The 27,807-nt window shown below is 43.2% G+C and overlaps 2 protein-coding genes and 1 non-coding gene across 6 annotated transcripts in view; 2 read left to right on the plus strand and 1 right to left on the minus strand.

Moving 5' to 3' along the window:
- Window positions 1–4,193: 4,193 nt before the first annotated feature.
- Window positions 4,194–5,370, minus strand: ASCL4 (achaete-scute family bHLH transcription factor 4). The gene has a single exon (XM_072842687.1). The coding sequence runs from the start codon at window positions 4,725–4,727 to the stop codon at window positions 4,194–4,196; it is 534 nt and encodes a 177-aa protein (XP_072698788.1). The 5' UTR covers window positions 4,728–5,370.
- A 3,565-nt stretch (window positions 5,371–8,935) lies between these two features.
- Window positions 8,936–9,075, plus strand: LOC140600560 (U4 spliceosomal RNA). Its single transcript, XR_012003760.1, has one exon. It is a non-coding gene; the product is annotated as a U4 spliceosomal RNA (small nuclear RNA).
- Window positions 9,076–24,299: 15,224 nt separating this feature from the next.
- PRDM4 (PR/SET domain 4) overlaps window positions 24,300–27,807 on the plus strand; it is a 28,206-nt gene continuing 24,698 nt past the window's right edge. The window contains exons 1-2 of one of the 4 annotated variants that reach the window (XR_012039326.1): window positions 24,300–24,435; window positions 24,630–24,895. Coding sequence is in view for 3 of the 4 variants with exons in the window: in XM_072844213.1 (XP_072700314.1) it covers window positions 24,885–24,895 (11 nt within the window). In the remaining variant the exon portion in view is untranslated. The remainder of the gene's footprint in view (window positions 24,436–24,629; window positions 24,896–27,807) is intronic. The other 3 variants (XM_072844213.1, XM_072844211.1, XM_072844212.1) reach the window with 3 other exon arrangements.

Consider the following 27,807-nt stretch of genomic DNA (forward strand, 5'->3'; position numbering starts at 1 on the left):
CGTCCCCATTCCATCCCACTTACCACATACTGCACCTCCTAGTTTTCTACTCACTTGAAGGTGCGATAACTGCCTCTTGTCTCTAAATCCTGAGCACCTTTTTATCATTTTCGACATGAGTTATACCATGCATTCCCTTTTTCATCATACTGAGGCGAAATAGGTTAATTTTCCCTTCGGACTGGGAGGTTCTTCAAATTCCATTCAAGAGAAAATTACATAGCTTGCATTTTTAAAAAATAAGGCATTGTAACAGCAATTAGGACTCAAAAAAGAGCAAGTTGCTGCCCGGAACTGGATCTTTCTAGTGGGAAAAAGATACAGAAACAACTGCTATACTATGTGGCAGGAAGCAGGCATGTCTTAACTTTTGTCATCTTGAGTCTAGACTGGGCACACATTAGGTGAATGACATTCTAGAGCCTAAAAGATCATGCAATCTAACCTCTCATGTCCTTGCATAGAGAACTGAGACCACAGCAGGAAAGGGCCTGCCCATTCAGACCAGTGAATGGCAGTGCTGCACCAAGTCCTAGGCCAGGGCACACTCTGCCACAACCCCTCCTCCTTTGCACCCTCAAGTGTTGCAGTCATTAGAGTTATAAACCACAACAAATTTTCCCAAAAAGCAATACAGGATAATCAATGGCTATGTCTGGGCTGAGTAGCCAAAAGAAACAGAAGATCATAAAGACTGTAAGCATTGGGCAGCCTGGGTGGCTCAGCAGTTTAGCACTGCCTTCAGCCCAGGGCTTGATCTTGGAGTCCGGGGATCGAGTCCCATGTCGGTCTTCTTGCATGGAGCCTGCTTCTCCCTCTGCCTGTGTCTCTGCCGCCCTCTCTCTCTCTTTCTCTCTCTGTGTCTCTCATTAATAAAATCTTTTTAAAAAAGTTATTAAAAAGGCTGTATTTCTCCTGTCATGAATGCACAGTTTCCATAAAGCTCCGCTCACCACATTGCTTCTACATAACTTTTTGGTCATTTATTTTCAAGAGTCAAATTATCTATTGGTTAATTAAGCATTCATCCACAGGAAAAGAGAAGATTAAACATTTTTAAAAGATCTCATTCCTGGATTAGTACTCTTCCTGTAAGCCATCCGGAAAGTTCCAGAAAAACTGCCTGATTTTTTTTTCTTCTAAAAAATGTTATATGACTGAGATGAAATTTTATTGCTTTTTTTCAAAAGGTTTCTCAAAATCATTGCCTTATTCTCAGTTGAGCTTCAAGGAAAACCTGATGAAAAATCTCTCAAGGCATTTTTATCCAGAATAAATTTGTCTTTTAAAGATTTTATGTATATATTTGAGAGAGAGAGAGAGAAAGAGAGAGAGAGAGAGCAGGGGGGGAGGGGCAGATGGAGAGGATAAGAGAGAATCCCAAGCAGACTCTGGTGCTCAGCAAGGAGCCTGACTCTGTGCTCCCATCTCACAAGTCTGAGATCATGACCTGAGCTGAGATCAAGAGCTGGACACTCAACAGAATGAGCTGCCCAGGTGCCCCTGGGATAAAATTCTTTTTAAATCAGCTTTATCCTTTTCTTTATAAACCGCCCATCTCAACAAGGTATATTTATTTACACATTTTATGCATCGATTTTAGAGAAATAAATGAAGAAAAAAGTTTTTATTTCATTTTCCTGCAGTCAAAAGCAACCATAGTATATAGATTAAACAAAATCTTCTTTCTTCTTCTTCTTCTTCTTCTTCTTCTTCTTCTTCTTCTTCTTCTTCTTCTTCTTCTTCTTCTTCTCCTCCTCCTCCTCCTTCTCCTCCTCCTTCCCCTCCTCCTCCTCCTTCTTTTTCTTCTTCTTTATTATTATTATTTCTACTGTAGAAAAAGAGAATGTCAAGGTGCCAACCATGGCTGGAGCAGAATAAAGGAATGGAGAGTGCCATTTGTGTGTACTGAACACCTGAAAAAAGTTTCTGAACCTTCTCAACAACTTGGTGAATCACCCTCTCCTCCAGCTCAGCCAGGAAGGTAACATGGGTGTTTTCCTCTTTCCCCCCTCCTAACATTAAAAATATATCTCACTTAGGCTTGTTTCACTGAAACCTCTATATGGACAAACAACCTGCCTGAAGACAAAAATGATACATTACAGACGTCTGTGAGTATGTAACCAGGTAATGGGTAAGAGCAGGGTTACGTCTTGCTCCTTTAATCCAAAAGGCTCTCGCCAGTTCTTAAGAAAAAGTAAAGATTTGCTGTGAATCACTGCAAAGCATTTATCTGTGCAGCCAGAAACACAAAATCCATTATAACTCGTTGTTATAAATATTAGTAGTTACACGTTTTAACGTGGACTCAGTTTCCACAGGTCAAATCATGTCTTATGATAGAAGGTAAAATCCTAATACAATGTGGTTACTCTGTCCTCCTAATACACTGAAGAAATCACACTAATTCCACCTAGAGATCATTTTCAACCAGGCTTTAGTCCCCACAGAACTGAGTAATAATATTTTCTCCAAAGAATGATAACACTACTAACTCATCATTGGATGGCATCTTGCAGATCACCGTGGTCTTTCATCTACTTCTCCTGTGTAACAGTATAGATGAGGAAACTGAGTCTCTGGGCAGTTAAATGTTTGCTCTGTCATGCAGCTAGCAAATAAGGACATGGTACAGAGCAAGGGAGGACATGGTAAGCGACACAGCAAGCCTGGGCTTTAGGGTCAGACAAACTCAGGATTGAATCACAGCTCAACTAACCATAGCAACACAAACCTGGGCAAGACCTCCTTTTTTTCTTTAACCACAACATATGTGTGATACTCACCTCACGGATGTATGAGAATTAAATAGGACATGTAAAAAGCACACAACAGAATTCACGGCACATAAAAGATATTCATTGCACGTTAGCTTTCCTCAGTAAACACATCTTTAAAAGGGAGGTACTGAACCTACCCCATGAGACCAGTGTGGGGATTAAATCCTGTCCTGAGAGGGCTTACCATGGCCCTACTCCCCACCCCACACCCATACCAGCACTGCCTCCGTGGAAAGGTCAATTCAGGATATTAGAAAACAGCTTCAGAGAGAGGAAGTTTATCTTCCTATGTCGACAAGCATTTGACTTATCTACTGAATTTCATAATTATCTCTAAGACAAAAATGACCGGAATTAAATGTTTTTCAAAGACCGAGAACAAAGCCAAAGTCAAAGTCAGGAGTTAATTTCAAGATACCTAGAAGCCCTCCTGGTGTTGAAAGTTTAAGATCATACTAACTTCAGTCCACTCTATTCAACCATCTATGCATTTCCTTTTTTTTTTTTTTTTTTAATCAGGGACGTCATTAAATTTAACCAAAGGTTAGATGGAGTGAGAAGAACAGAGCGGGGTGGAAAGAAGAGGAAAATGAAAAGCCAGCGGACAGAAACAAGTGAGAGGAAGGTACGTTTTCATACAAATCTCATACAGTCCTCTCTTGAAGCCATCACCCACACTAACATATGTGATTTCCTCAATGCTTTGAATTTCCTTCCCCAGCAGCCCGGCTCGCCCTCAGCCCGCAGCGCGCTGTCTGTCCCGCAGGAGCCGGGGCCGCGGTGTGTGCTCCAGCGTCAGCTCGGTCACCTTCGCCCAAAGTGACCGTGTCAATTAAACTTCAAATGCAATCCTCACAGGGCAGCACGCAGGAAAACTTTCCTCTCGTCTGAAGGGCTGTCCCCTGTTTTGGAAAGTTCTTCTTTGGGCGAGGTTGGATTTAATTGGATATCCATGTACATAAGGTACCCACACCGCGGGCTGTGGGAAACGGCTGCTGTGGTCGTCCTCTGGGTTTCTAGAATACTCGGTTTTTAGAACGAGGTGCTCAGAATCCGGTAAGCGTGCATCTGGGCAGCACCGCAGAGGACCTGCCCGAGTGCGCACCCTTAGGTCTGCAGGCGCAAACCCAGCGAGGGGCGCGTGCGGGGAGGAGGCGACCGGAAGGCCAAAACGCACTTTCCCCCGGAAAACATGCCTTTCTTTTTTTCCAAAGAGTGAGTCCTGGAGAAGAACGCCAGGTCAAAATGCGCAGCCCCCTGGGAGAGACCCTCCGGCCAGACTCCTAGGGTGCGCGGGGCGGCAGGCGCGGGATGGGCCGGGGCGGGGGGCCGGGGAGCGCGGGCCGGGGGGCTGGGGGGCCGGGGGCCGGGGGGGCCGGGGGGCCGGGGGCCCGGGGGACCGGGCGCCAGCTAGCTGCCCGCCTCCTCGGGCTCGCTGCAGGGCGAAGGCGCCGACGAGGCCTTGGACTCGCCGTCGCTGTTGCAGTCGGCCGGGCGCGGGGTGCGGGCGGCGGCGGGGCCGTCCTGCGCCCGGGCCTGGCGCTCCAGCAGCTCCTGGAGGTGCCTGATGTAGCGGATGGCGGCGCGCAGCGTCTCCACCTTGCTGAGCCGCCGCTCGGCCAGCTCGCGGGGCAGGTGGTCCCGCAGGCGCGCGTAGCCCTCGTTCACGCCGCGCACCCGCTGCCGCTCGCGCTCGTTGCGCCTGCGGAGGAAGGCGGGCTCCAGGGCGCAGGCCAGCGGCAGCGGCAGCGGCAGCGGCAGCGCCAGGCCCGGCCCGCGGCCCCCCGGCGCCCGCGCCCGCGCCCAGCACGCGGCGTGCAGCCGCAGGGGCACCCCGAGGGGGTCCGCGGGAGGGAGGCGGGGCAGGGTCCCCGGCAGGTCCAGGGGCACCGGGCCGAGGCGGCGCGGCCAGGGCAGCAGGCCGGACGCTCTGCGCGTCTCCATCCCTCGCGGAGAAGCAAACCGATCGCCCAGAGACTGACGTCTTGCAAGAGGAGACTTAAAACCTTCGAGGCGTGGATGCGGGTCCGTTCAGGCAGCCTGGCACAGCTGGTCTGTCTTTAAAGAAGTTTCTGGTTCCGAGACAGGCTTCAGGGACACTTCGCATGATTCCCTAAATTCATGTCACTCCTCCATCGTTTATAAAGATCCAGACGGAGGTGATAGGCAAACACTTAGGATCCCGCTAATCCACACTTCAAACCCCGTCTTCCCCTCTGATCTTCTTACTTCAGCAGATAACAAAGGGGGATTCCTCTGCTCGGTCCCCTAGCCTGGAAATGTGAACATACACCAAACAGAGTAATCTTGCAAAATCACCCAAGCGCTTCAATTACTGTAATCCACCGCTCCGAGTCTTCAAGAGCCTAGGAACCTTCAAGGTTTCAAAAGAGCCCCTCCCAGGAACCAACAGATCTGGCCGGCTGAGCGAAAGTTTTACCAGAGGCTTTCTCCTTGAAAATCAAAACTTGCCTGCCCTTTGTGGTTTCCGGCGTCCAGGGCTAATGGAAAAAGCTTTCAGACTGTTTGCAAACTTACACTTGCTCTTCCATTTCTGCGGAGGTGGAGTGTAAGACCTCATCAAAGGGAAGACTGCTCCCTTGTGGTTATAAGATGTGTCAAGGAAAGGGGGGCCTTGGGGGAGGCTTGAGGGTTTCCTTCTCCCAAACCAAACCTTTTAAAAACTCAATTAGACATTTTTTGAAGAGAAGAGGGAAGGAATATACCTTAGCAACGAATAGAAGGGTCTGAGTATTATGCTCCTGCTTATGTTGAACGCACGTCGTTTTATGCATGTGTGGTTGTTTTTAAGAGCACATCAAAAGGTTGCACAGTAACAAACACTTTTAGCCAGTTATTTCTCACAGTGCTTACTGTAAACACAGGTTAAACACGGCTTCCCGACCTCTTCTAATCCCACCCAGGATATAAGAACATTTCCCCATAGTGCAAAAAGTGTATTTCTATTGTATTCTTCTTTTTGTCTTAAAAAACAAAGATACATTTACTTTCTCCCTTGGGGGCAGGAAAGCAACATTTGAAAGGTGAAGAGCCCCAGTTCCAAGGATAAAGGATGATGGCTTTGAAGACTTGTCTTTTTAACACACAACAAAGAAAGAAAGAAAGAAAGAAAGAAAGAAAGAAAGAAAGAAAGAAAGAAAGAAAGAAAGAAAGAAAGAAAGAAAGAAAAATTAATCCATCCTGTTGGTGAAAGGCTTTGAAGATGAAAGTGTCATTAAAAATCCAACAGTGGAAAAAAAAATCCAACAGTGCTGGTTAATGTCAAAAAATGTGTTATCACTTTGAAAATCAGATTTCTTGTTCTGCAAACCCAGCACATTAAAGGCAGCTTCTACTTTTAAAAGTCCAACTTAAAAACGAGAAGCAAAAACCCCCTACATTTATGATCAGACTTTCTGCCTATTCGTCAGGAGCCAGGGTGTCGCCCTGACATGTTTTTTTGACAAGTGCTACGCTTACCTGTTTACTCCAAATGATCTGCCCGAAGCAACCGGAAAAGCACCTGCATCAAGGCAAATAAAATAGAAATAATTATTCCTTTTAGGCATAAGTTAGTCACATTTTAAAAACTCCCTATGAGGCTTGTACCAGCAAACAACCTAATGTGTCACCTTGATTTCTCAGTAGAGTTGAGAACAATCCAGAGAAAGCCCTTCCTGTTGGGAAACAAGCCCACCAGAGAGGTAGAAAGACTATTACACCATAAGGTGCTTTGGGCCATGTTAAGGATTTTGGCCTTTGTTCTAAGAGTGATGGGAAATAAATGATGTGTTTTAAGCACAAAAGGTGACAGAGTAAGATTTTGCTTTTCAGAAACATCTCTCTATCTGCAAACAGGAGAGTAGATTGGAGAGGGGAAAAAAGGAAAACAGATAAGAGATACCATTTTTCATTCTCAGATTGGAAAATGTAAAAATTGCTAACATCCAAGGCAAGCAAGAATTTGGGGAAGGAGCAGAAGCATGAATTGCTACAAGCTTTTGGGAAAGTAACTATTAAAATTAATAGTGTACATCACATGTCCTTTGACCCAGAGACCCTACATAAATAAATGCACTGGTGTGAATTTATATATACAACAATATTTAATGCAACGTTGTTTGCAGTGATTTTTTAAAAGATTTTTTGAAGATTTTTAAAATTTATTCATCACACACACACACACACACAGAGGCAGAGACACAGGCAGAGGGGGAAGCAGGCTCCCCCCAGGAGCCCGGTGTGGGACTCAATCCAGGGACTCTGGAATCATGCCCTGAGCCGAAGGCAGACGCTCAACCACTGAGCCACCCAGGTGCCCGTTTGTAGTAAATTTTAATTAGTTTTATTTTTTAAAAGATTTTATTTATTCATTCATGAGAGACAGAGAGGCAGAGACACAGGCAGAGGGAGAAGTAGGCTCCCTGCAGGGAGCCCGATGTTGGACTCGATCCCAGGATCTCCTTAGCCTGAGCCAAAGGCAGACGCTTAACCAGTGAGCAACCCAGGTGCCCTGTAGTGATTTTTAAAAGGAACAAAAGGAAACAGCTTGAATGTCCATCAATAGAGAGAAGGCTGATACTTTAAGAATATTATGCTATTATTAAAAAGAATGAGTTAGAGCTCAATGTAAGAAGTTGCAGAGCTGTACATAATGTGTCAAGTGGAAAAAAAAGCCAACTAAAGAGTAATATATGCAGTGCGAATTTAAAACGAACTATTATACATGATACATATGTCTTTGTATGTGCTAATGCAAGCATAGAGAAGGAAGTGAAAAGATACACCGTGCATTTCTGTCATTGGTGGCCTTAAAAAGGTGGCTAGGTATGTTATAGATAAGTCTAGATCAAGTGACAGATATGCCAAACCTCCACGACACTCGGGACTAGGTTTGGTTGTCCTTTTTGGATCTGCTTGTAAAAGGGGAAATGGGAATTCACTAAAGATCTGGCTCAGTAGATTCACAGGTATCTCTGAGGCCAAGGAAGACTGCCACCTCTGAAACTCAAGTCCCTCATCAGCTGCCTGAAACATGTGAGATGAGGACTTTGGATTGGCTCTTCTTCCAAAATGTTTGATATCACATTATAGATTTTGGTTTCCTAGGCTGGTGGCACAGAGGTGATCTGTCCTCACATCTGGAATTTGCATCAGCTGCCTCATGAGGGAACAGGAAACCGGATGTGCCAACCTCATTGGTAGAAATAAGATTTCTCACAGGTGTAGATAACTTAATCTCTCTTTCTCTTTAAGATTTTTTTATTTATTCATGAGAGACACAGGAAGAGAGGCAGAGACACAGGCAGAGGGAGGAGAAGCAGACTCCATGCAAGGAACCTGATGTGAGACTCGATCCTGGGAATCTGGAATCATGCCCTGAGCCAAAGGCAGACACCCAACTACTGAGCCACCCAGGCATCCCTAGATAACTCAATCTCAAACCGAGTAGATCATATGACTCTATTCAGTTAGTCCTCTCCTACTAGCCCAGGTATAAGCTATCTCTATTATCATGCACAATATCTCCCAGGGGTCTTCTTAGGTTCAGCTAAATATTGGGACTACCGGGGGCCACATTTGGTGTCAGAATCACTTGGAAGGGTTTAGATCAAGAGCAATGCTTGGAGCAGGGCTGAACTACGCATCTCACCTCCCTGGGGTCCCTCCAATAATCTGCGCAGCAATGCACATGGGTGCTTCTCCCAAACTCCCTGTGTAACAGCTCAGATATGAGCAAAGAAGACTCACATCAGCCCCACATGGTAGCTGTCCTGACTTAGAAGTCTCGTACCCCTCATGAGCCAGGTTGTTCTCTAACGACCCCACAGGCATAGCTTCCGGGACCCCACTGAAACCCAAGGAAAGCGTCTTCATCCTCAGAGAAGCCCAAAGCTATGCTCCCTCATCAGGCATTTATAGTTGTGCTGGGCCAGATGCAATCAACCAATCAAGTAATTGCTTTAATAGAAGTAAGTAAGGTTGCCTAATGGCATAGTTGACATTCTATCTTTATCAGGTTTCAGAGGACCAGAAAACAGAAAGTTAACTGAAGGTCAAATTGTCACTGTAAAACTTCCATGAATCCTTTACCTGCACCATTCCATTCTATTTTAAAGATAATTTACAGCAAGATTTAAAGAACCCCAAAACGCTTTGCGCAGCGGCAGTATCCTAGCCAATGAGGTTCATCTTAGGCACAATTATTGCTAATTGAAAACTTAAAGAACCACATATATTTAGGTACAACGTATTCCTAGCTTTTCGTTCTTCTCAAACACTCTTTCCATGTTAACCTTGTCTATGCAGCCTTTTGTCAGACAATAATGTGAACTTTTGCTGTAGTCCAATACATTCATCTTTCCTTGAGGCTTTTGTCTTTTCTCTCTTCTTTAAGGCTCCCTTCTCCTGCCACAAGTTATGCAAAGCATTTTCCTTGTCCGTGTCTGGCACGTTGGTGTGAATTAGAGAAAGGCACCAAACTCAAGGCTTGGAGAATAGATGGCTGACTGAACCATTCCTCTGGAGGAACAATTCTTGAACGAAGGTGTCCACATCTGGAGAAGAGCAGAGAAGGCAACATGCACTTTTCATTTCTGTAAAGAAACAAAACAAAAATTGGGATTCTAATTGGGACTGTGTTAAATATATGGACAGATTTGGAGAGAGAGTTGACTTTTTGAAACACTGAATCTCTCCTATCTGAACATAATAGAATTCATTCATTCAGTTCCTTTTTTTTTTTTTTTTGCCCTTTAATGAATTTTCCAGATTTCTTAGTGTAGATTTGATGTGTTTCTTATTACGTTAAGCTCAAGACATTTCATAGGTCTGGATGCTATTGTGAATAGAATTTTTTCTAGTTTTTGAAGCTACTGATTTAGTGCATGTTATTCTTTAGTCATTTAACTGGCCTCTTGTTAGTTCTACTGGTTTATTTTTTTTTACAAGATTTTATTTATTTGACAGAGAGAGAGAGTGCACACAAGCAAGGGGAGCAGGAGAGGGAAAAGCAGGCTCCCCACCAAACAGGGAGCCTGATGCAATGCAGGGCTCTATCCCAGGACCCCAGGACCATGACCCAAGCCAAAGGCAGACACTTAACTGACTGAGCCACCCAGGCACCCTAGTTCTACTGGCTTTTAATTGAGAGAAAATCTACATACAGTGAAATGTACATATATTAAATATACAATTCAGTGAGTGTTGATAAATGTATGCACTTGTGAAATAATGCCCTACTCAAGACAGTTCTAATAGCTTTTTTATAAAAATGATTTTCCAGGATTTCTTAAATATAATCATATTATCCGCTAACAATGATAGTTTTGTTTCTTCCTTTCAATGTAACTAACTTATTTTTCTTATTAAATTTCACTGCTTAAGATGCCCAGCCCAATGCTAATTGTAGTAGTGGTAGTAGCTAGCATCCTTGCATTTTTAATGGAAAACCTTCCAATATTCCACCATGCAGGAGATATTTTTTATCAAATTAAGGACATTTTCTTCTACTCTTAGTTTGCTATGAATATTATTAGTATTTATTGGCTATTAAATTTTATTAAATGCATCTGTGAAAATAATCATGTATATTTTATTAATTTAGCAGTACAGTGAATTATGATAGTATATTTGCTGCAGTTGAGCTGTCTTGTATTCCTGGGATTTAACCTGATGGAGTCATGATCCTTTTAGGATACTGCTGGATTCAATTTATTAACATTTCATTTAGAAATTTTGTTTCTACAGTCCCAAGTTGTATTGGCTCATAGTTTTGTTTTCTTGTGGTCTCCTTTTCTGATATTAGGGTTATTTCGAACTCTTAAAAATAAGCTGAGTAGCTGTCCATCTATTTCTAGGCTCTGGAACCATTTGTGAAAGGTAGAAATTATCTATTCCTGGAAGATTTAGTAAAGCCCATCTTAAAAACCACATGGAACTTCTTTAGAGCTAAATTTTCAGTTATTCTTAAAATTTATTTTATCATTACTCTTGGAATTTTTGGAGGCCATTAGTAATGTTCTTACCAACCCCCCCCCCCATTTTCACCCTCCTTCAAAGGCGACTACTACTCCTTTGTGTATCATCCTAGAATCGCAGTCTAGCTTTTGCCCCTTAGAAATCTCTAAAATAGATCAGAACTGTACATTAGTTGAATGAACTCCAGAACAACCTGGTGCACTAGAGTTAAAAACTCATTCCTGATTCTTTTCTTTTCTCTAACAAAGACCATTTCCAATATAGCTGCCTGGAGGTTATATAATCAAATAAATCATCAAGAGTGAATACTGCAAATTTAAAAATGTATCTCCCATTATCAAATTGCTAGGGATGAGTTAAAACCTAAAGTTTAAATAATCTTACCTTATGGGTTCAGATTTGAAGGTAACAACATGAAAATGTCTTTAGTTAAACTCCACAGATCATTCCTCCTAATTTCTTATTCCACTCAGGCTCAACCAGAAGGGTCTTCCTCCAAAGCCTGAGCAGAGTCAGGGTTCCTTCAATTAGCTACAGCCTGGGTGCTCCTCCACTGAAATTAGTATAGTCCTTCAAGTCTAAGAAATTGAATTCATTTGGTGTCACATGTGTTCTGCTTCTGAGGTCTCAAGAGTTAACAGAACACACATGATTATGTCAGCTCTAGTGCTACATTTGCTATGTTTAGAAAATAAGCTATTCTGCACCTCGTAGAGAAGTGAAACCAAGTACAGGCACACCTCTGAGATATTGCAGGTTCAGTTCCAGACCACGACAATAAAGTGAACATCACAATAAAGCCAGTCAAATGAATTTTCCCCAAGTGCATATAAATGTTATCTTTACCCCATATTACGATCTCTCAAGTGTGCAATACACAGCATTGTGTCTTAAAAAAAAACAATGTACATATTTTATTAAAAAATACATCATTGGGGTGCCTGGGTGGCTCAGTCGGTTAAGCATCTGCTTTCAGGTCAGGGCATGATCCCAGGGACCTGGGATGGAGCCCAGAGTCAGGTTCCCTGCCCAGTGAGGAGTTTGTTTGTCTCTGTCCCACTCCTCCTCTCCCTGCTCATGCTCTCTCTCTCAAATAAATAAATAAAACCTTTTTAAAAATAAAAATAAATAAAAAATATAGTATTGTTGGGGCACCTAGGTGGCTCAGTCAGTTGAGTGTCCGACTCTTGATTTCAGCTCGGGTTCATGGTCTCAGGGTTGTGAGACTGAGACCACATCAGGCCCCACACTTAGAGTGTGAATTCTGCTTGAGATTCTTTCTCTCTCCCTCTGCCCCTCCCCCTGCTTGCATTCTCTCTCTCAAATAAATAAATAAATAAAATCTTTAAAAAATATTTTATTGCTAAAAAATGCTAACCATCACTGAGCTTTCAGTGAGTTATAATTTTTTGCCGGTAGAGGGTCTTGCTTCCATGTTGATGGCTGCTGACTGATCAGGTGATGATTGCTGAAGGTTGGGGTAGCTGTGGCAATTTCTTAAAATAAGACAACAATGAAATTTGCCACATTGACTGACTCTTCCCGAATGATTTATCTATAGCATGTGATGCTGTTTGATAGGATTGTAGAGTTTCTTTCAAAATTGAAGTCCTCTCAAACCGCTGCTGCTTTATCAACTCAGTTTATGGAATATTCTAAATCCTTTGTGTTCATTTCAACAATCTTCACAGCATCTTCAGGAGTAGATTCATCTCAATAAACCCCTTTCTTTGCTCATCCCTAAGAAATAACTCTTCATCTATTCAAGTCTTATCATCAGATTGCAGCAATTCAGTCCATCTTCAGGCTGCACTTCTAATTCTAGTTCTCTTGCTCTTTCCGCCACATCTGCAGTGACTTCCCCCATTCAAGCCTTGAACCTGGCAAAGTCACCCATGAGGGTTGGGATCGACTTCTTCCCAGCTCCTGTTCATATTGATATTTGGACTTCTCCCAAACAATTATGAACGTTCTTAATGGCATCTAGAATGGTGAATCCTTTTCAGAAGGTTTCAATTTACTTTGTCCAGAACCATCAGAGGAATGAGTGATGTGTTTGTTTGTTTAAATTTTAAGTAGGCTTCACACTGGGAGGGGCTTGAACTCTCGATCTTGAGACCAAGACCTGGGCTGAGATCAAGAGTCAGATGTTTAACTGACTGAGCCCCCCAGGCTCCCTGAAATGTATTTCTTAAATAATAAGAATTGAAAGTTGAAATTACTCCTCGATTCGTGGGCTGTAGAATGGATATTGTGTTAGCAGTCACGAAAACATCATTAATCTGGTTGTCCATCTCCATCAGAGCTCTTGGGTGACCAGGTGCATTGTCCATGAGCAGTAATATTTTGAAAGGAGTCTTTTTTCCTGAGCAGTAGTTCTCAACAGTGGGCTTAATATATTCAGTAAATCATGTTGTAAACAAATGTGCTGTCATCGGGCTTTGTTGTAAACAGATGTGCTGTCATCGGCTTTTGTTGCTCCCTTTCTAGAGCACAGGCAGAGAGATTTAGCATAATTCTTCAGGGCCCCAGGATTTCTGGAATGGCAGAGGAGCATTGGCTTCAACCTAAAGTCACCAGCTGCATTAGCTCCTGACAAGAGGGTCAACCTGTCCTTTGAAGCTTTGAAGCCATGCATTGACTTCTCCTCTCTAGCTGTGAAAGTCCTAGGTGGCATCTTCTTGCTAAATAAGGCTGTTTATTTTATTTTATTTATTCATGAGAGATACACAGAAAGAGAGAGAGAGAGACAGAGACACAGAGACACAGGCAGAGGGAGAAGCAGGCTCCATGCAGGGAGCCTGACGTGGGACTTGATCCGAGGTCTCCAGGATCAGGCCCTGGACTGAAGGCGGCGATAAACCGCTGAGCCACCCGGGCTGCCCATGTTTTATATGCATTGAAATCTGTTGTTAATGACCTTCAGTAATGATCTTAGCTCAATATTCTGATCACTTGCTGCAGCTTCTACATCTGCACTTGCTGCTTCACCTTGCACATTTATGTTATGGAGACAGCTTCTTTACTTAAACCTCATGAACTAACTACTGCTAGCTTTAGACTTTTGTGCAGCTTCCTCCCCTCTCCCAGCCTTCACAGAATTGAAGAGAGTTAGGACCTTGCTCTGGGTTAGGCTTTGGGTTAAGGGAAAACTGTGGCTGGTTTGATCTTCAATCCAGACACTCAAACTTTACCTATATCAGCAATAAGGTTGTTCTGTTTTCTTATCATTTGTGTGTTCACTAGAGGAGCACTTTTACTTTCCTTCAAAAAGTCTTCCTTTGCATTTACAACCTGGCTAACTGTTTGGCTCAAGGGGCCTCACTTTCAGCCAGTCTCAGCTTTTGACACGCCTTCCTCACTAAGCTTAATCACTTCTAGCTTTTGATTTAAAGTGAGGGATGTGTAACTCATCCTTTCACTTGAACACTTAGAGGTTATTAATTGGCCTAATTTCAATACTGTTGTGTCTCAGAAAATAGGGAGGCCCAAGGAGAGGGAGAGAGAAGGAGGGACAACCAGTTGGTGGGGCAATCAGAATACACACATTTATTAAATTTACCATCTTATATGGGTGAGGTTTGTGGCACCCTCAAAAATTACAATAGTAACATCAAAGATTACTGATCAGGGTGCTCCAGTGGCTCAGTCGGTTAAGCATCTGACTGTTGATCTCAGTCCAGGTCTTGATCTCAGAGTTATGAGTTCAAGTCCCATGTTGGGTTCCATGCTGGGCATATATCCTAGTTAAAAAAGAGAAGAAAATAGATTACAGATCACTATAACAAATATAATAATAATGAAAACTTAGATAAATTTTAAAGATTTTATTTATTTATTTGAGAGAGAGAGAGCATAAGTAGGGAGAGGGGCAGAGGGGTAGAGAGAAGCAGATTGCCCACTGAGCAGGGAGCCTAATATGGGGCTCGATCCCAGGACACTAGGATCATGACCTGAGCTTAAAGCAAACACTTAACCAACTGAGCCACCCAGGTGTCCCTCAGCTTTTTTTAATTATTTTTTTGAGAGAAAATGAGCTGGGCACGGGGTGGGGGATAGGGCGAGGGGGAGAATCTTAAGCAGGCTCCACGCCCAGCACAGAGCATGACACAGGAGTCGATCTTACGACCCTGAGATCAGGACCAGAGTGGAAATCAAGAGTCAGATGCTCAACCTGACTGAACCACCCAGGTGTCCCAATAATGAAAACTTTTGAAATATTGGAATTATTACCAAATGTGACACAGAGACATAAAGTGAACAAATGCTGTCAGAAAAATGGCACCATTTGCAGCCACTCTGGAAAACTGTGTGGAGGTTCCTCAAAGAGTTAAAAATAGATCTGCCCTACGACCCAGCAATTGCACTGCTGGGGATTTACCCCAAAGATACAGATGCGGTGAAACGCCAGGATACCTGCACCCCGATGTTTCTAGCAACAATGTCCACAATAGCCAAACTGTGGAAGGAGCCTCGGTGTCCATCGAAAGATGACTGGATAAAGAAGCTGTGGTCTATGTATACAATGGAATATTACTCAGCCATTAGAAACGATGAACACCCACCATTTGCTTCAATGTGGATGGAACTGGAGGGTATTATGCTGAGTGAAGTAAGTCAATCAGAGAAAGACAAACATTATATAGTCTCATTCATTTGGGGAATATAAAAAATAATGAAAGGGAATAAAGGGGAAAGGAGAGAAAATGAGTGGGAAATATCAGAGAGGGAGACAGAACAGGAGAGACTCCTAACTCTGGGAAACGAACAAGGGGTAATGGAAAGGGAGATGGGTGGGGGTGGGGGTGACTGGGTGATGGGCACTGAGGGGGGCACTTGATGGGATGAATACTGGGTGTTATGCTATATGTTGGCAAATTGAAGTCCAATAAAAAAATGAAAAAAAAAAACTTCATTCAGAGATACTGTTAGAAGTTGAATTGTGCCTCTAACCCCCAATTCATATGCTGAAATCTTAACCCCCAGTACATCAGAATGTGAACTTATTTGGAAATTAGGCCATTACAGTTGTAATTAGCTAAGATGAGGTCTTTAGGGTGGACTCTTTTCATTTTTTTTGAAGATTTTGTATATTTATTCATGAAAAAGAGAGAGAGAGAAAGAGAGAGAGAGGCGGAGACACAGGCAGAGGGAGAGGTAGGCTCCATGCAGAGAGCCTGACATGGGACTTGATCCCAGGTTTCCAAGGATCACGCCCTGGGCCAAAGGTGATGCTAAACTGCTGAGCCACCTGGGCTGCCCACGGTGGACTCTTTTCAATATGACTGATGTCCTTCTAAAAAGGGTAAATTTGAAGAAAAAAAAAAAAAGACAGACAGGCATGGAGGAAAGATCATATGAAGAACACAGAAAGAAGACAAGCCAAGGAGAGAGGTCTAGAACAAATTATTCTCTTAGGCACTCAGAAGAAACCAACCCAGCCAACACCTTCTTTCAGACTTCCAGCTTCCAGAACTATGAGACAATATATTTCTATACTTTAAGCTACTGAGTCTGTGGTATTTATTTACAGCATTCCAAGCAAACTAATATAGATTTTGATACCAAGAAGTAGGGTGCTGCTGTAACAAATACCTAAAAATGTGGAAGTGGCTTTGGAACTAAATAATACTAAAGTAGAGTGGACCCCTAATCCAATATAACTGGTGTCCTTATTTTTAAAAAGGGGGGGAATCTTTGTATAAGGGCAGGTGTGCACACAGAGGGAATGTCATGTGAAGATTGATGTTGTGCTTCTACAAGCCAAGGCAATACTAGAAAGTGGAAGAGAAGCAAGGAAAAGATTCTCCCTCACAGCCCTCAGAAGGAGTCAACTTTGCTGATACCTTGATCTTGGACTTCTAGTCTCCAGAACTGTGAGACAATAAATCCCTATTCTTTAAACAACAGTTTGTAGTGCTTTGTCACTTCAGCCATAGGAAACTCATACAAAAAACTAATGATGTGGAGAAAGGGGAACCCTCTTGCACTGTTGGTGGGAATGTGAACTGGTACAGCCACTCTGGAAAACTGTGTGGAGGTTCCTCAGAGAGTTAAAAATAGATCTGCCCTACGACCCAGCAATTGCACTGCTGGGGATTTACCCCAAAGATACAGATGCAGTGAAATGCCAGGACACCTGCACCCCGATGTTTCTAGCAACAATGTCCACAATAGCCAAACTGTGGAAGGAGCCTCGGTGTCCACCGAAAGATGACTGGATAAAGAAGCCGTGGTCTATGTATACAATGGAATATTACTCAGCCATTAGAAATGACAAATGCTCACCTTTTGCTTCAACGTGGATGGACCTGGAGGGTATTATGCTGAGTGAAGTAAGTCAATCAGAGAAGGACAGACATAGTATGGTCTCATTCATTTGGGGAACATAAAAAATAGTGAAATGGAATAAAGGGGAAAGGAGAGAAAATGAGTGGGAAATATCCATGAGGGTGACAGAACATGAGAGACTCCTAACTGGGAAATGAACAAGGGGTAGTAGGAAGGGAGGTGGGCGAGGGGTTGGGTTGACTGGGTGACGGGCACTGTGGGGGGCACTTGATGGGATGAGCACTGGGTGTTATGCTATATGTTGGCAAATTGAATTCCAATAAAAAAAATTTTTTTAATGAAAAAAAAAAACTAATGATAACTTCAATAAATAAATAAACTATGCTTCCTGGGAAACATAATGTTGTAAAAATGTCAGTTATCTCTGAATTATTTTAAAGATGAAATGTAATCACAAATAAAATTCAAACATTTTATGTGATATTTGACGAATGATTCTAAATATTATGCAGTAGTACAGAATGTTGAGGATGCCAAAAGAGAAGAAAAGGTAGAAGGATTTTTACTAGTACTGGCAGTCCTTACTTTGCATGGTGGTTGAGGGCCACGCAAGCTGGAATAATACAAAGCAATTTTAATAATAAATAGGAAAAATCATCATTGTTCTGTGAGCATTCAACATTTTTGTCAAAAGTTAAGAACTCTCTTACTTTTGGTTATCAACATAAGGGAAAATTTAAAAAATAGTAAAGCAGTCATTTAAAACATTAGAAATATTGAGAATTAAAGTTTCAAGTATCTTTGAGTTCCTCTAATATGATGGGGTTTTTTTGTTTTGTTTTTGCTGTTCATAACATCATTATTCAAAATACTCCCAAACTGGAAATAACACAAATGCTCCTCATTATTAGTACTGGGGAATATATGCTGGAATGTTCAATAGAATGGAATTTGTACAGCAATGAAAAATTGAAGAAATTTACAGCTACTAGCATCAAGATAAGTGTATTTCATTATTGTGAACAAAATTAGCAAGTCAAAAGAAGTGAATATACAGTATAATTGCATATTAAAAAGTTTAAGAACAGGCAAAACTAGTGTGTAGGGGTGCAAAAGGAGATGGTAAAGATATCAATCAGAGCAAGGTAAAGATTATTCTAAAAGTCAGGAAAGGAGTTACTTTAGGTTGAATGGAGTGGGAGATGTATTTGAGAAGGGGCATCCTAAACATTTATAAATTACATGAAGTGTTCTATTCTTTGTTAGGTATTGTTTACACAGGTGTATGCTTTATAATGACTATTTTAAGTGCCATGTATGTTTTATATCATATATTGCAATTTACTGATACATATTTAATATTATCTTTAAATTAGAAATGAAGACAGACTTAGTGAGTGTGAAAGGAGCGCAGAAAGCATCTGGGAGGCTGTAATATTCTATTTCTTGACATATACACATGTGCATATATATATGTATTTATATGTGTGTGTGTGTGTGTATATATATATATATATATATATATATATATATAGTGTATTTTTCAGAATAAAAATAATCTTTTATCCGAAAAAAAAAAAAGAAAAATGGCACCATTGACTGACACAGTTTGGGTTGCTACAAATCTTCAATGTGTAAAAAACGTGATATTAGCAAAGTGCGATAAAACAAGGTATGCCTGTTCTTGGACATTAACCCACGGGAATGTTGCAAATGCTAGTGCTTAATCTTTCATACCCATGTAACAGTTACCAAAGCTCTGAGCAGAAAATCCCCGGTATCCAAGGAAAGGAAGGCAGCCAAGGAAGGCAGCCTCCTTCAGAGTGGCCACCAGGTACACTACCCCAAGACTCAGTGGCTCAAGGCAAGAAGTATTTATCTAGTTCTCAAGCCTGAAGGGCAATGATTTAGGCTGAGTTCTAGTGAATGTCTGGTATGGCCAATTCAGAATCAAGGGGCAGAAAAAAAGGGCTCTAGGTGATACTGGGATGAGCTATTAAGTCACCTTGCGAAGGGCATGGTGACAGGGAGGAGCGCCAAACTGGAGCCATTAACACAGTCACTCTATTTAATTCTCTTGCCCTAAAATTTGAAGTAGGTACAATAACCACATGTGGCTAATGGCTGCCATGGCGGAGTGTATAATTCTACTGTCATTGGTCTCCTTGCAATTCCTCAAAACTGCCAGACATTCTCTTGCCTCAGGACTTTTGCACTTTCACTTACCTCTGACTGAAACTCTCTTCTTCAGATGTGAATATGAATCACTCTCTCACCTCCTTGGTTTAAATTTCACCTTTTCAGGGATGATTTCTTTGTCTATCCAATTTTAGATTGTATCTCCTATCTCTAAGCGCTTTCTTCCCTGCCATACTTTTACATGCTATTTATTGCCATCTGGAATATTATATATTTTAATTGGTTACTTGTTTATTATCTGTATTCCTCCACTATTATGTAAACTCCATAGGAAGCTCCATAGGGACTGGCATTGTTTTGCCCATTTAATAAACTGCTGTATCTCCAGGTATATAAACTACTATCTCTCCTAGAGGAATACCTGGCATAGCAGGTACGCAATAAATATTTCTTGAATAAATTCTAGCTTTCCTATGCCTGTCTTCAAATATCATATAAATAAATGAGTCAGTTAGAATCTGATACAATAGGGGCCCCTGGGTGGCTCAGTGGTTGAGCGCCTGCCTTCAGCTCAGGGCGTGATCCCAGGTCCTGGGATGGAGTCCTGCATCAGGCTCCCCACAGGGAGCCTGCTTCTCCCTCTGTGTCTCTGCCTCTCTCTCTCTCTGTGTCTCTCATGAATGAATGAGTAAAATCTTAAAAAAAAAAAAAGAATCTGATACAATAAATTGTAACTGTTTCCAGCTTATGGGGAGAATCTCAAGAATGCCAAAGAACAGGTTTACCCACATGAAGTTCTATTTCCAGACTCTTCCTAACACGAGAGATCAAAAACAGGATTTTATACCCTAATTAGAGTCAAATGAAAAAAAAAAAAAAAGCTATCTGAGCAGCCGAAAAGAGGCCCAAATTTACCCATTCTGCCATATCTTTAGTGCTAGGAGATAATTTTCCATCCAGTAAAAATATAAATGGCTGTTACTTGATTGTCTTATATATGCTTATCTCTAAGGTTTACTTTTTGGTCGCAAACCAACATCTGTGTTTCACAGTCATTTGAACATTTGAGTCGTAAAAGAACAGCTACACCTTCATTTCCGTATGAGTGGTCAGCAACTCTCCCACTGTTTTTATTGTTTTACTGACCCCTCAGTGTCTCCTTAAAGTGGCAAGTCACCCTAAATCAGCTCCTTAGGCAACCTTTGGGCCTTCATTTTGCTGTATGTCTCCAAGTGAAGTGATATGTAATAAGCAAAATTTAGTATTATACCAGTTTGATTTTCATTTATTAAATATTTATTGAGCACCTAGTATATGTCAGGTATTGTGCTATCTCATATAGCATTAAATCTTGTTACCAAAACTTCAGATGTGCATATGAATCTTAAAACTTAAAATGTACTTTGAGGGCAGCAGGGGTGGCTCAGCGGTTTAGCACCGCCTTAAGCCCAGGGCGTGATCCTGGAGTCCCGGGATCAAGTCCCACGTCAGGCTCCCTGCATGGATCCTGCTTCTCCTTTGTCTGTGTCTCTGTGTCTCTCATGAATAAATAAATAAAATTTTTTATTTTTTTATTTTTATTTTTTTAAAGATTTATTTATCCATGAGAGACACAGAGAAAGAGAGAGAGGCAGAGACACAGGCAGAGGGAGAGAAGCAGGCTCCATGCAGGGAGCCTGACATGGGACCTGATTCCGGGACTCCACAATCATGCCCTGGGCCAAAGGCAGGCACTTAACCACTGAGCCACCCAGGGATCCCCAATAAAATCTTTTAAAAAAATAAAAAAATAAAATCTACTTGGAAAGACAGAAAATTAAACAATTAATTATAATAAAGGTTAAAAATGATGAGAGTATACCGTGGACCTACGTTAAATTGACTTTTTAAAACCTTTTTTTTTTTTAATTTTTTTAATTTATTTATGATAGTCACAGAGAGAGAGAGAGAGAGAGAGAGAGAGGCAGAGACACAGGCAGAGGGAGAAGCAGGCTTCATGCACCAGGAGCCTGATGTGGGATTCGATCCCGGGTCTCCAGGATCGCGCCCTGGGCCAAAGGCAGGCGCTAAACCGCTGCGCCACCCAGGAATCCCTAAATTGACTTTTTGAGGTATTTTTACATACAATAAAACTAACCAATTTCAAGTGTACTGTTTGATAAATTTTGACAAAAGTGTACAGTTGTATAACCACTGCCACAATGAAGATAATTTTCATCACCCCCTAAAAGTTTCCTCATGCCCCTTTGTAGGCAATCTCATCCCTCCCACTCATCCCCAACCCCTGACCATCACTTATCTGCTTTATATTAGTATAGTTTTTCCTTTTCTAGAATTTTATGTAAGTGGACACACATAATATGTAGTCTTTTGTCTATGAAACATGAGATTCATCCATATATGTGTAGCTTGTTCCTTTTTATTGCCGAGTAGAATTCCACTATGTAGATATACTCCAATTTGTTTATTCATTCACCAGTTGACAGACATTTGAGCTATGTACAGTTTGGGATTATTACAAATAAGGTTTCCATGAGCATTTGTGTACAAGTCTTTATATATATATTTTTTCTTTTCTCTTGAATAAATACCTATGAATGTAATTACTGAATTGTATGGTATAAGAAATTGCTAAGTTGTTTTCTAAAATGGCTGTAGTATTTTGCATTCCCACCAGCAAAGTGTGAGGGTTCCAGTTGTTTGGCATCTGCCCCAACACTTGTTAGAGTCCTTTAAATTTTGCGCACTCTAGTAGGTGTGAAATGTCGTCACTTTATTGTGTTTTGATTTGCATGTCCCTCATAACTAGTTATGCTGCTCATCTTTTTGTGTGCTTAACTACCATCTCTATATCTTCTTTGGTAAAATTCAAACATTTTGCCCATTTAAAAAATTTGGCTTGTTTGCCTTATTATTGAATTTAAAGGGTACTTTATATATTTCAGATAAAAGTCCTTTGTTGGGGATGCCTGGGTAACTCAGCGGTTTAGTGCCTGCCTTCGGCCGGGGTTCTGACCCTGGAGACCCAGGATCGAGTCCCACACATTGGGCTGCCTGCATGGAGCCTGCTTCTCCCTCTGCCCGTGTCTCTGCCTCTCTCTATATCTGTGTCTCTCATGAATAAATAAGTAAAATCTAAAAAAAAAAAAAAAAAAAAGTCCTTTGTCAGATATTTGTTTTGCAAATATTTTATACTCATTTCTGGCTTGATTTTTATTTTGTCAACAATGGTTTTTCAAGACAAAAAGTTTTAATTCTGATTAAGTTCAATTTGCTAGTTTTTTTTAGTGGTTCTGGATTTTTGCATCCTAGCAAAGTTACAAAGATTTTCTACTATATTTTCTTCTGGAACTATTAGTTTTAGGTCTAAACCAATGTGACCTGTCAATGTTCAGTGATTAGTTCTCACAAATGAAATGTGCTTTCCTTTCATGAGAAGGGAAGGGAAACATGATGTGAGTTGACACTCCTGCCTCTTGTTTAAAACAGTGTGTGGGCTGCCCCAGTGGCCCAGTGGTTTAGCACTGCCTTCCGCCTGGGGTGTGATCCTGGAGTCCTGGGATCTAGTCCCATGTCGGGCTCCCTGCATGGAGCCTGCTTGTGTCTCTGCCTCTGTCTCTCTCCGTCATGAATAAATAAGTAAAATCTTTAAAATAAATAAATAAAACACTGTGTGTGCCTTTGCCCCTTCACCTGGGATTGAATTTTCAAAACCCAATCCAGTCTTCACTAGACTACAAGCTGTCCAAGGTCAAGACCTATGTCTTATTCTTATTTTGTATTTATATGTTTGAGCTGCGATTCAGTAGATGTTTTGCGAATGTAAGGAGGAATTCCTGGGTCTCTACTGTTCTGCTGGTGTATGGAGGGTACCAGGCCGTTTGTTGCAGATTTTTTTTTTTTAAGTATTTTATTTATTTATTCTTGAGAGACAGAGAGAGAGAGAGAGGCAGAGACACAGGCAGAGGGAGAAGCAGGCTCCCCGAGGGGAGCCCGATGCGGGACTGGATCCCAGGACTCCCGGGTCACCACCTGAACAGAAGGCAGACAGAGGCTCAACCGCTGAGCCACCCAGGCGTCCCACCCAGTGGCTTTCGTGCATCATGATGCCAGAGTGGCTGAGGCCAAGGACAAAGAGAGGGACAGATGAGGTCCAAGGACCTGATCACCCAGCCCACAGCATGGTGTGAACTCTGGGTGGTACTTGAAGTGGGATGTGAAGTCCCGGGAAAGGAAAGGTTTTCAAGCAGGGAGGGAGTGAGCTGATCAGAAGTTTTAAAAACGAAACAGAGATGGGGCCGGTTGGGCTGCGGATCTCCAGGGACACTGGAGACGTCCAATGGGCCGTGTTCCTGCAGAGGCAGTTCAGTAGGTGGACCGAGAGCCTGGAGATACAGAACTAGGTGCCACCCAGGTGCCCCCGTTCATTGTAGTTTTAATGTCTAGTCCTCACAAACATGACTTTCGAGAAAAATTGTCCCATCTCAGTTGCACAGAAGAGAAGAAGGACAAAGAGATGAGGGGAACCAAATCCCACACCACCGTTTATGACTTGAAGCAGGGAAACTGCACAACCTGCGGGTGTAAGATAAGGTGAAAACTACTCAAGATAGACTCTCAATTCCTCCTGGGCAATAGCGCCCACATCTTTTGGGCTAAGTCCCTTACTTGGCCCAAATCTGTGGGGCTTGCGTGGATCCGCTTCCCTAGTCGGAGAATGCTAAGGAGACTGAAACCCCGAGTGTGGGGACGGAGGGGACGCAGAACTCCCTCGCTACCGGCACTGCAGCCTGGTTGCCTAGCAACTGCGGGTCGATAGCTCGGCGTTCGACGCAACCCCGCCGGCCTGGGCCGCGGAGCTCCTGGCGGCGCCTTCCGCGGCCCCGCACCCTGGGGCCCGGGGCCCGCCGTGCGCAGGCGCGGACGGGGCTCGGCGGGGGGAGGGGCGCCGGAACGCAGGCGCGGCTCGCGGGCCCGGGCGGGAGGGGCGCACGCGCGGGGGGCGGAGCGGCAGGCGCCCCGAGTGGCTGCGGAGCCGGAAACGTGCCTCGGAGGGTGCGGCCCTGAGGAGACGGCGGGCTGGGCCGGGCCGGGCCGGGCCGGGCCGGGCCGGGCGGGGAACCTTAGGCCAGCGGCCCCCGGGGCGCGGGGGTGAGCGGGCGGGGAGGGCCCGAGGCGAGCTCTGCCCGGATGAGGAACAAAGCGGTGGGGCAGGCGCGCGCGCCCCCCGCGCGGCCGGCAGGTGGGCTGCGCTCGGGCCCGGCCGGGGCGGGGCGGGGCGAGGGCGGCGGGGCCTGCGGACCCCACGCCGGCGGGCGGGTCAGCCGGCCGGCCCGGGAGGCGGCGTTCGCTGCGCCCGGGCTCTCGGGGGCCCGGCCCGGGGACGGGGACTGCATCCTCCCCTGTTTAGGTGACCGCCCTTGGCCTTCCCCCCAGGTTGGGCAGGTCCCTCCCGAAGCTTCTGGAGGAAGAGCCCCGGGTGCCCCCCGGCATGCCCCATCTCGCGGCGGGGTGCGCGGCCGCTGGCCCTAGGGACAAGTTGGGCGGCCCCGGGCGGCCGCGGGGCCGAGCGGCCGCGCCTGTGCAGCGGTTGTGAGCAAGATGCGGTAGCACGTGACCCTGGAACGCAGACCCTGATGCCGGTTCCCCGCCACCCGTGTGTTCCTTTCTCTGACGCTTGGCCCCAAGCAGATGCATCACAGGTGAGTACTTGGGCTCCGCGCCCGTGACATCTTTGGAAAACGTTTAGCAAGCGAGAGTTCAGAGTGCCTTTCCTTGGTGCCAAGGGGGAAGTTGCAGCTCAGGTGCGATTTGCAAATGGGTTTAAGCCCCAAAGGGACCAAGAAATCCAGACACCAGAGTTGGATTGAATATACTCTCATTCAGCCAAATTTACTCCAAATGTGAATAGCCAAATCCATATAGCCACACGTTGATTGTTGGCTCATTGACATGTTTTTCCCTATGCCTTTGAGTTATTTGAACGTTTAGGATTTTGATCTGGATTCCAGGGTGTATTTTTAGCTTAGCACCATGCTTCCACCTTGAATTTTGCTGGTTGCCCTATGGCTCGGATGGTAATGTGCAGAAATTAAGTTGTTAGTTTTGCAGGTAGAAATTATTAGTTTTGCAGATTTCATGATGTTTCAAGTACTTAATGATAACCATGCCAGTGCAGAAATATGCCAGATAGTTACACTTGGCTGTTCTTTTGGGGCCCTTTCATAGGCTCTATGTTTAGGATGAGGAAGGTAAATTCATTGAAGTTGCTGAAACTGTCCATTGCATTTTGCAAAGTGGCTGCGTTTCAGTTAGCTTCTAATATGCCTTTTTTTTTTTCATGAGAGACCCAGAGGCAGAGACATAAGCAGAGGGAGAAGCAGGCCTCCTGTGGGGAGCCTGATGCAGGACTCACTCCCAGGACCCCGGGATTATGACCTGAGCCAAAGGCAGATGCTCAACCACTGAGCCACCCAAGCGCCCCCTAATATGCCATTCTGGAAAGAAGTTAGAAGACTCAAGAAAGTCATTAAGATCAGCAACTGGCAAATGATTTATTCGTAGGTTAGTTAGAAACACACACAGAAAGTGTAGAAGTGTGAAGGAAGTGGTTTTACCAGGAATGAGGAGGGAAGAAGAGAGAGGTAGGTTGGTGTCTTGATTTTGGCCCTCCTTCCAAGATTGCTTCCCAGAAACCCATATGAGAAAGGTAGGTAGAACAGAATCACGCTTTAGAATGAGAGTGTCTCATGAGGATCATATTGTAAATTCCCTTCATCTGCTTTCTCTCTCTGAGATTCTAGTTACCTTTGGTTTATGGCTGCTGAGGTCATCACATTTTAGTGACTCACTACAAAGCAGAAATCTGCTGAGCCTCTCACATTAAACTCTGGTTTGAACTGGTTTGAGAAGGCCTAGGAGTCAACCTAGAAACACCATTTTGATTTTTATGTGGAGATTAGGTACACAGATTAATATTCAGGAATTTTTAGAATGAGATTTGAAGCTAGATTTTTAGGTGTACTTTAAGAAAATTATTGTAACCCATTTGTTGTGGGTCATTACTGCTCTAGTGGTTGTAGAGTTCTAGTTACATTTGGAGCCATAAAAAGTTACAGGAAAAGTCTGTTTTTAACCAGCCCATGTGTAGAAACTTGCAAGATTAAGTTAGCTGTTGTCTCTTTAGGCTATAAGGATTTTTTCATTCTTTTATAGCGTAAATACTGCTGTTAATGTGCTGTCCTTCGTAGGTATACCTCGTTTGTCTTTTGCCTCTTTAGTAAGATTGAAAATGCATTGTTCCATCCAAAGCAGATGTTTCAGAGTGCCTATTCTCTACTGTTGGCTTTGTTCATTTTATTAATGTCTGAGAGTTTAGTTTTATGAGATACCTGGCCTGGGGTAAGATTAAAGCCTGTGAATGTAGAATAATGCAGGAACAGGTCTATGTGGGACTTTAAACACAACCCACAATATAAATATACAGCTCCTAATTACTGGAACTATGTAAAAGGCAAAATGGTTCTATTAGTGTAACTGTCTTTCTAATTATAGTTAAAAGCTTGAGTTTTTTTTTTCTTTTTTTTTTAAGATTTTATTTATTTATTCATGAGAGACAGAGAGAGAGAGAGAGGGAGAAGCAGGCTCCATGCAGGGAGCCCGATGTAGGACTCGATCCCGGGTCTGCAGGATCAGGCCCCGGGCTGAAGGCGGCGCTAAACCGCTGAGCCACCGGGGCTGCCCAAGTTTTTTTTATTGTAGTTGTCCTACAGCGTTATATTGATTTCAGGTCTTGATATTTAATGTTATGTTAGTTTCAGGTGCACAACATAGTGATTCAGCTTAGGTTTCTTAAATTGGCAGACCTGGATTTAAGTCCCAACTTTGCCACTTGTTATGTAATCTTGGGTTAAGTTTCTTAGCCTCTCTGTTTTCTCATCTCTAAAATGGGATCAAGAATAGTACCTACCTCACTTACAAGGATTAGGTGAAATAATTACATGTAAATCACTTAGGTCAGTGCCTAACACATGTAGTAAGGGAGTAGTAAGTATGAGCTATTACTATTTTCAGGTTTATTGGTGGCTGATACTGCCATTTTTCAAATGAAAAACCTATTTAGGTTTGCTCTCAATGCTAGGGAATGTGTAAATCCATTTGATTCCTCTTCTCCTTTACTCTTCCCATGTACACAGACACAGAAGAACTTGCATTACTGTTCCCTATACTTATTCTCAGTATAAGGAGTAGAGGTTTTGTTTTTTTTTTTTTAAGATTTTTAAAGATTTTATTTATTTGAGAGAAAGCACACATGAGCATGAGCAGGCGGAGGGACGAAGGGAGAGGGAGATGCAGATGGCTACTGAGCAAGGAGTTGGACCCTGAGCTTGATCCCAGGACCCCAACATCATGACCTGAGCCCAAGGCAGATGCTTAACCAGGTCTTTAGTGACCTTTGGATAACCTATTGACTAGCCTCTTGAAATTATAATGTTTATAGTATGGTAGTCTCTAATTTTTTTTTTTTTTTTAAGATTTTGTTTATTATGAGAGACAGAGAGAGAGAGGCAGAGACATAGGCAGAGGGAGAAGCAGGCTCCATGCAGGGAGCCCA

The sequence above is a fragment of the Canis lupus genome, chromosome 11 (genome assembly GCF_048164855.1).
Source record: "Canis lupus baileyi chromosome 11, mCanLup2.hap1, whole genome shotgun sequence".
Classification (NCBI taxonomy): Eukaryota; Metazoa; Chordata; class Mammalia; order Carnivora; family Canidae; genus Canis; species Canis lupus.

Coding starts and splice junctions, on each gene's coding strand:
- ASCL4 (XM_072842687.1), bottom strand. CDS start 4,727: ATGGAGACGCGCAGAGCGTCCGGCCTGCTGCCCTGGCCGCGCCGCCTC.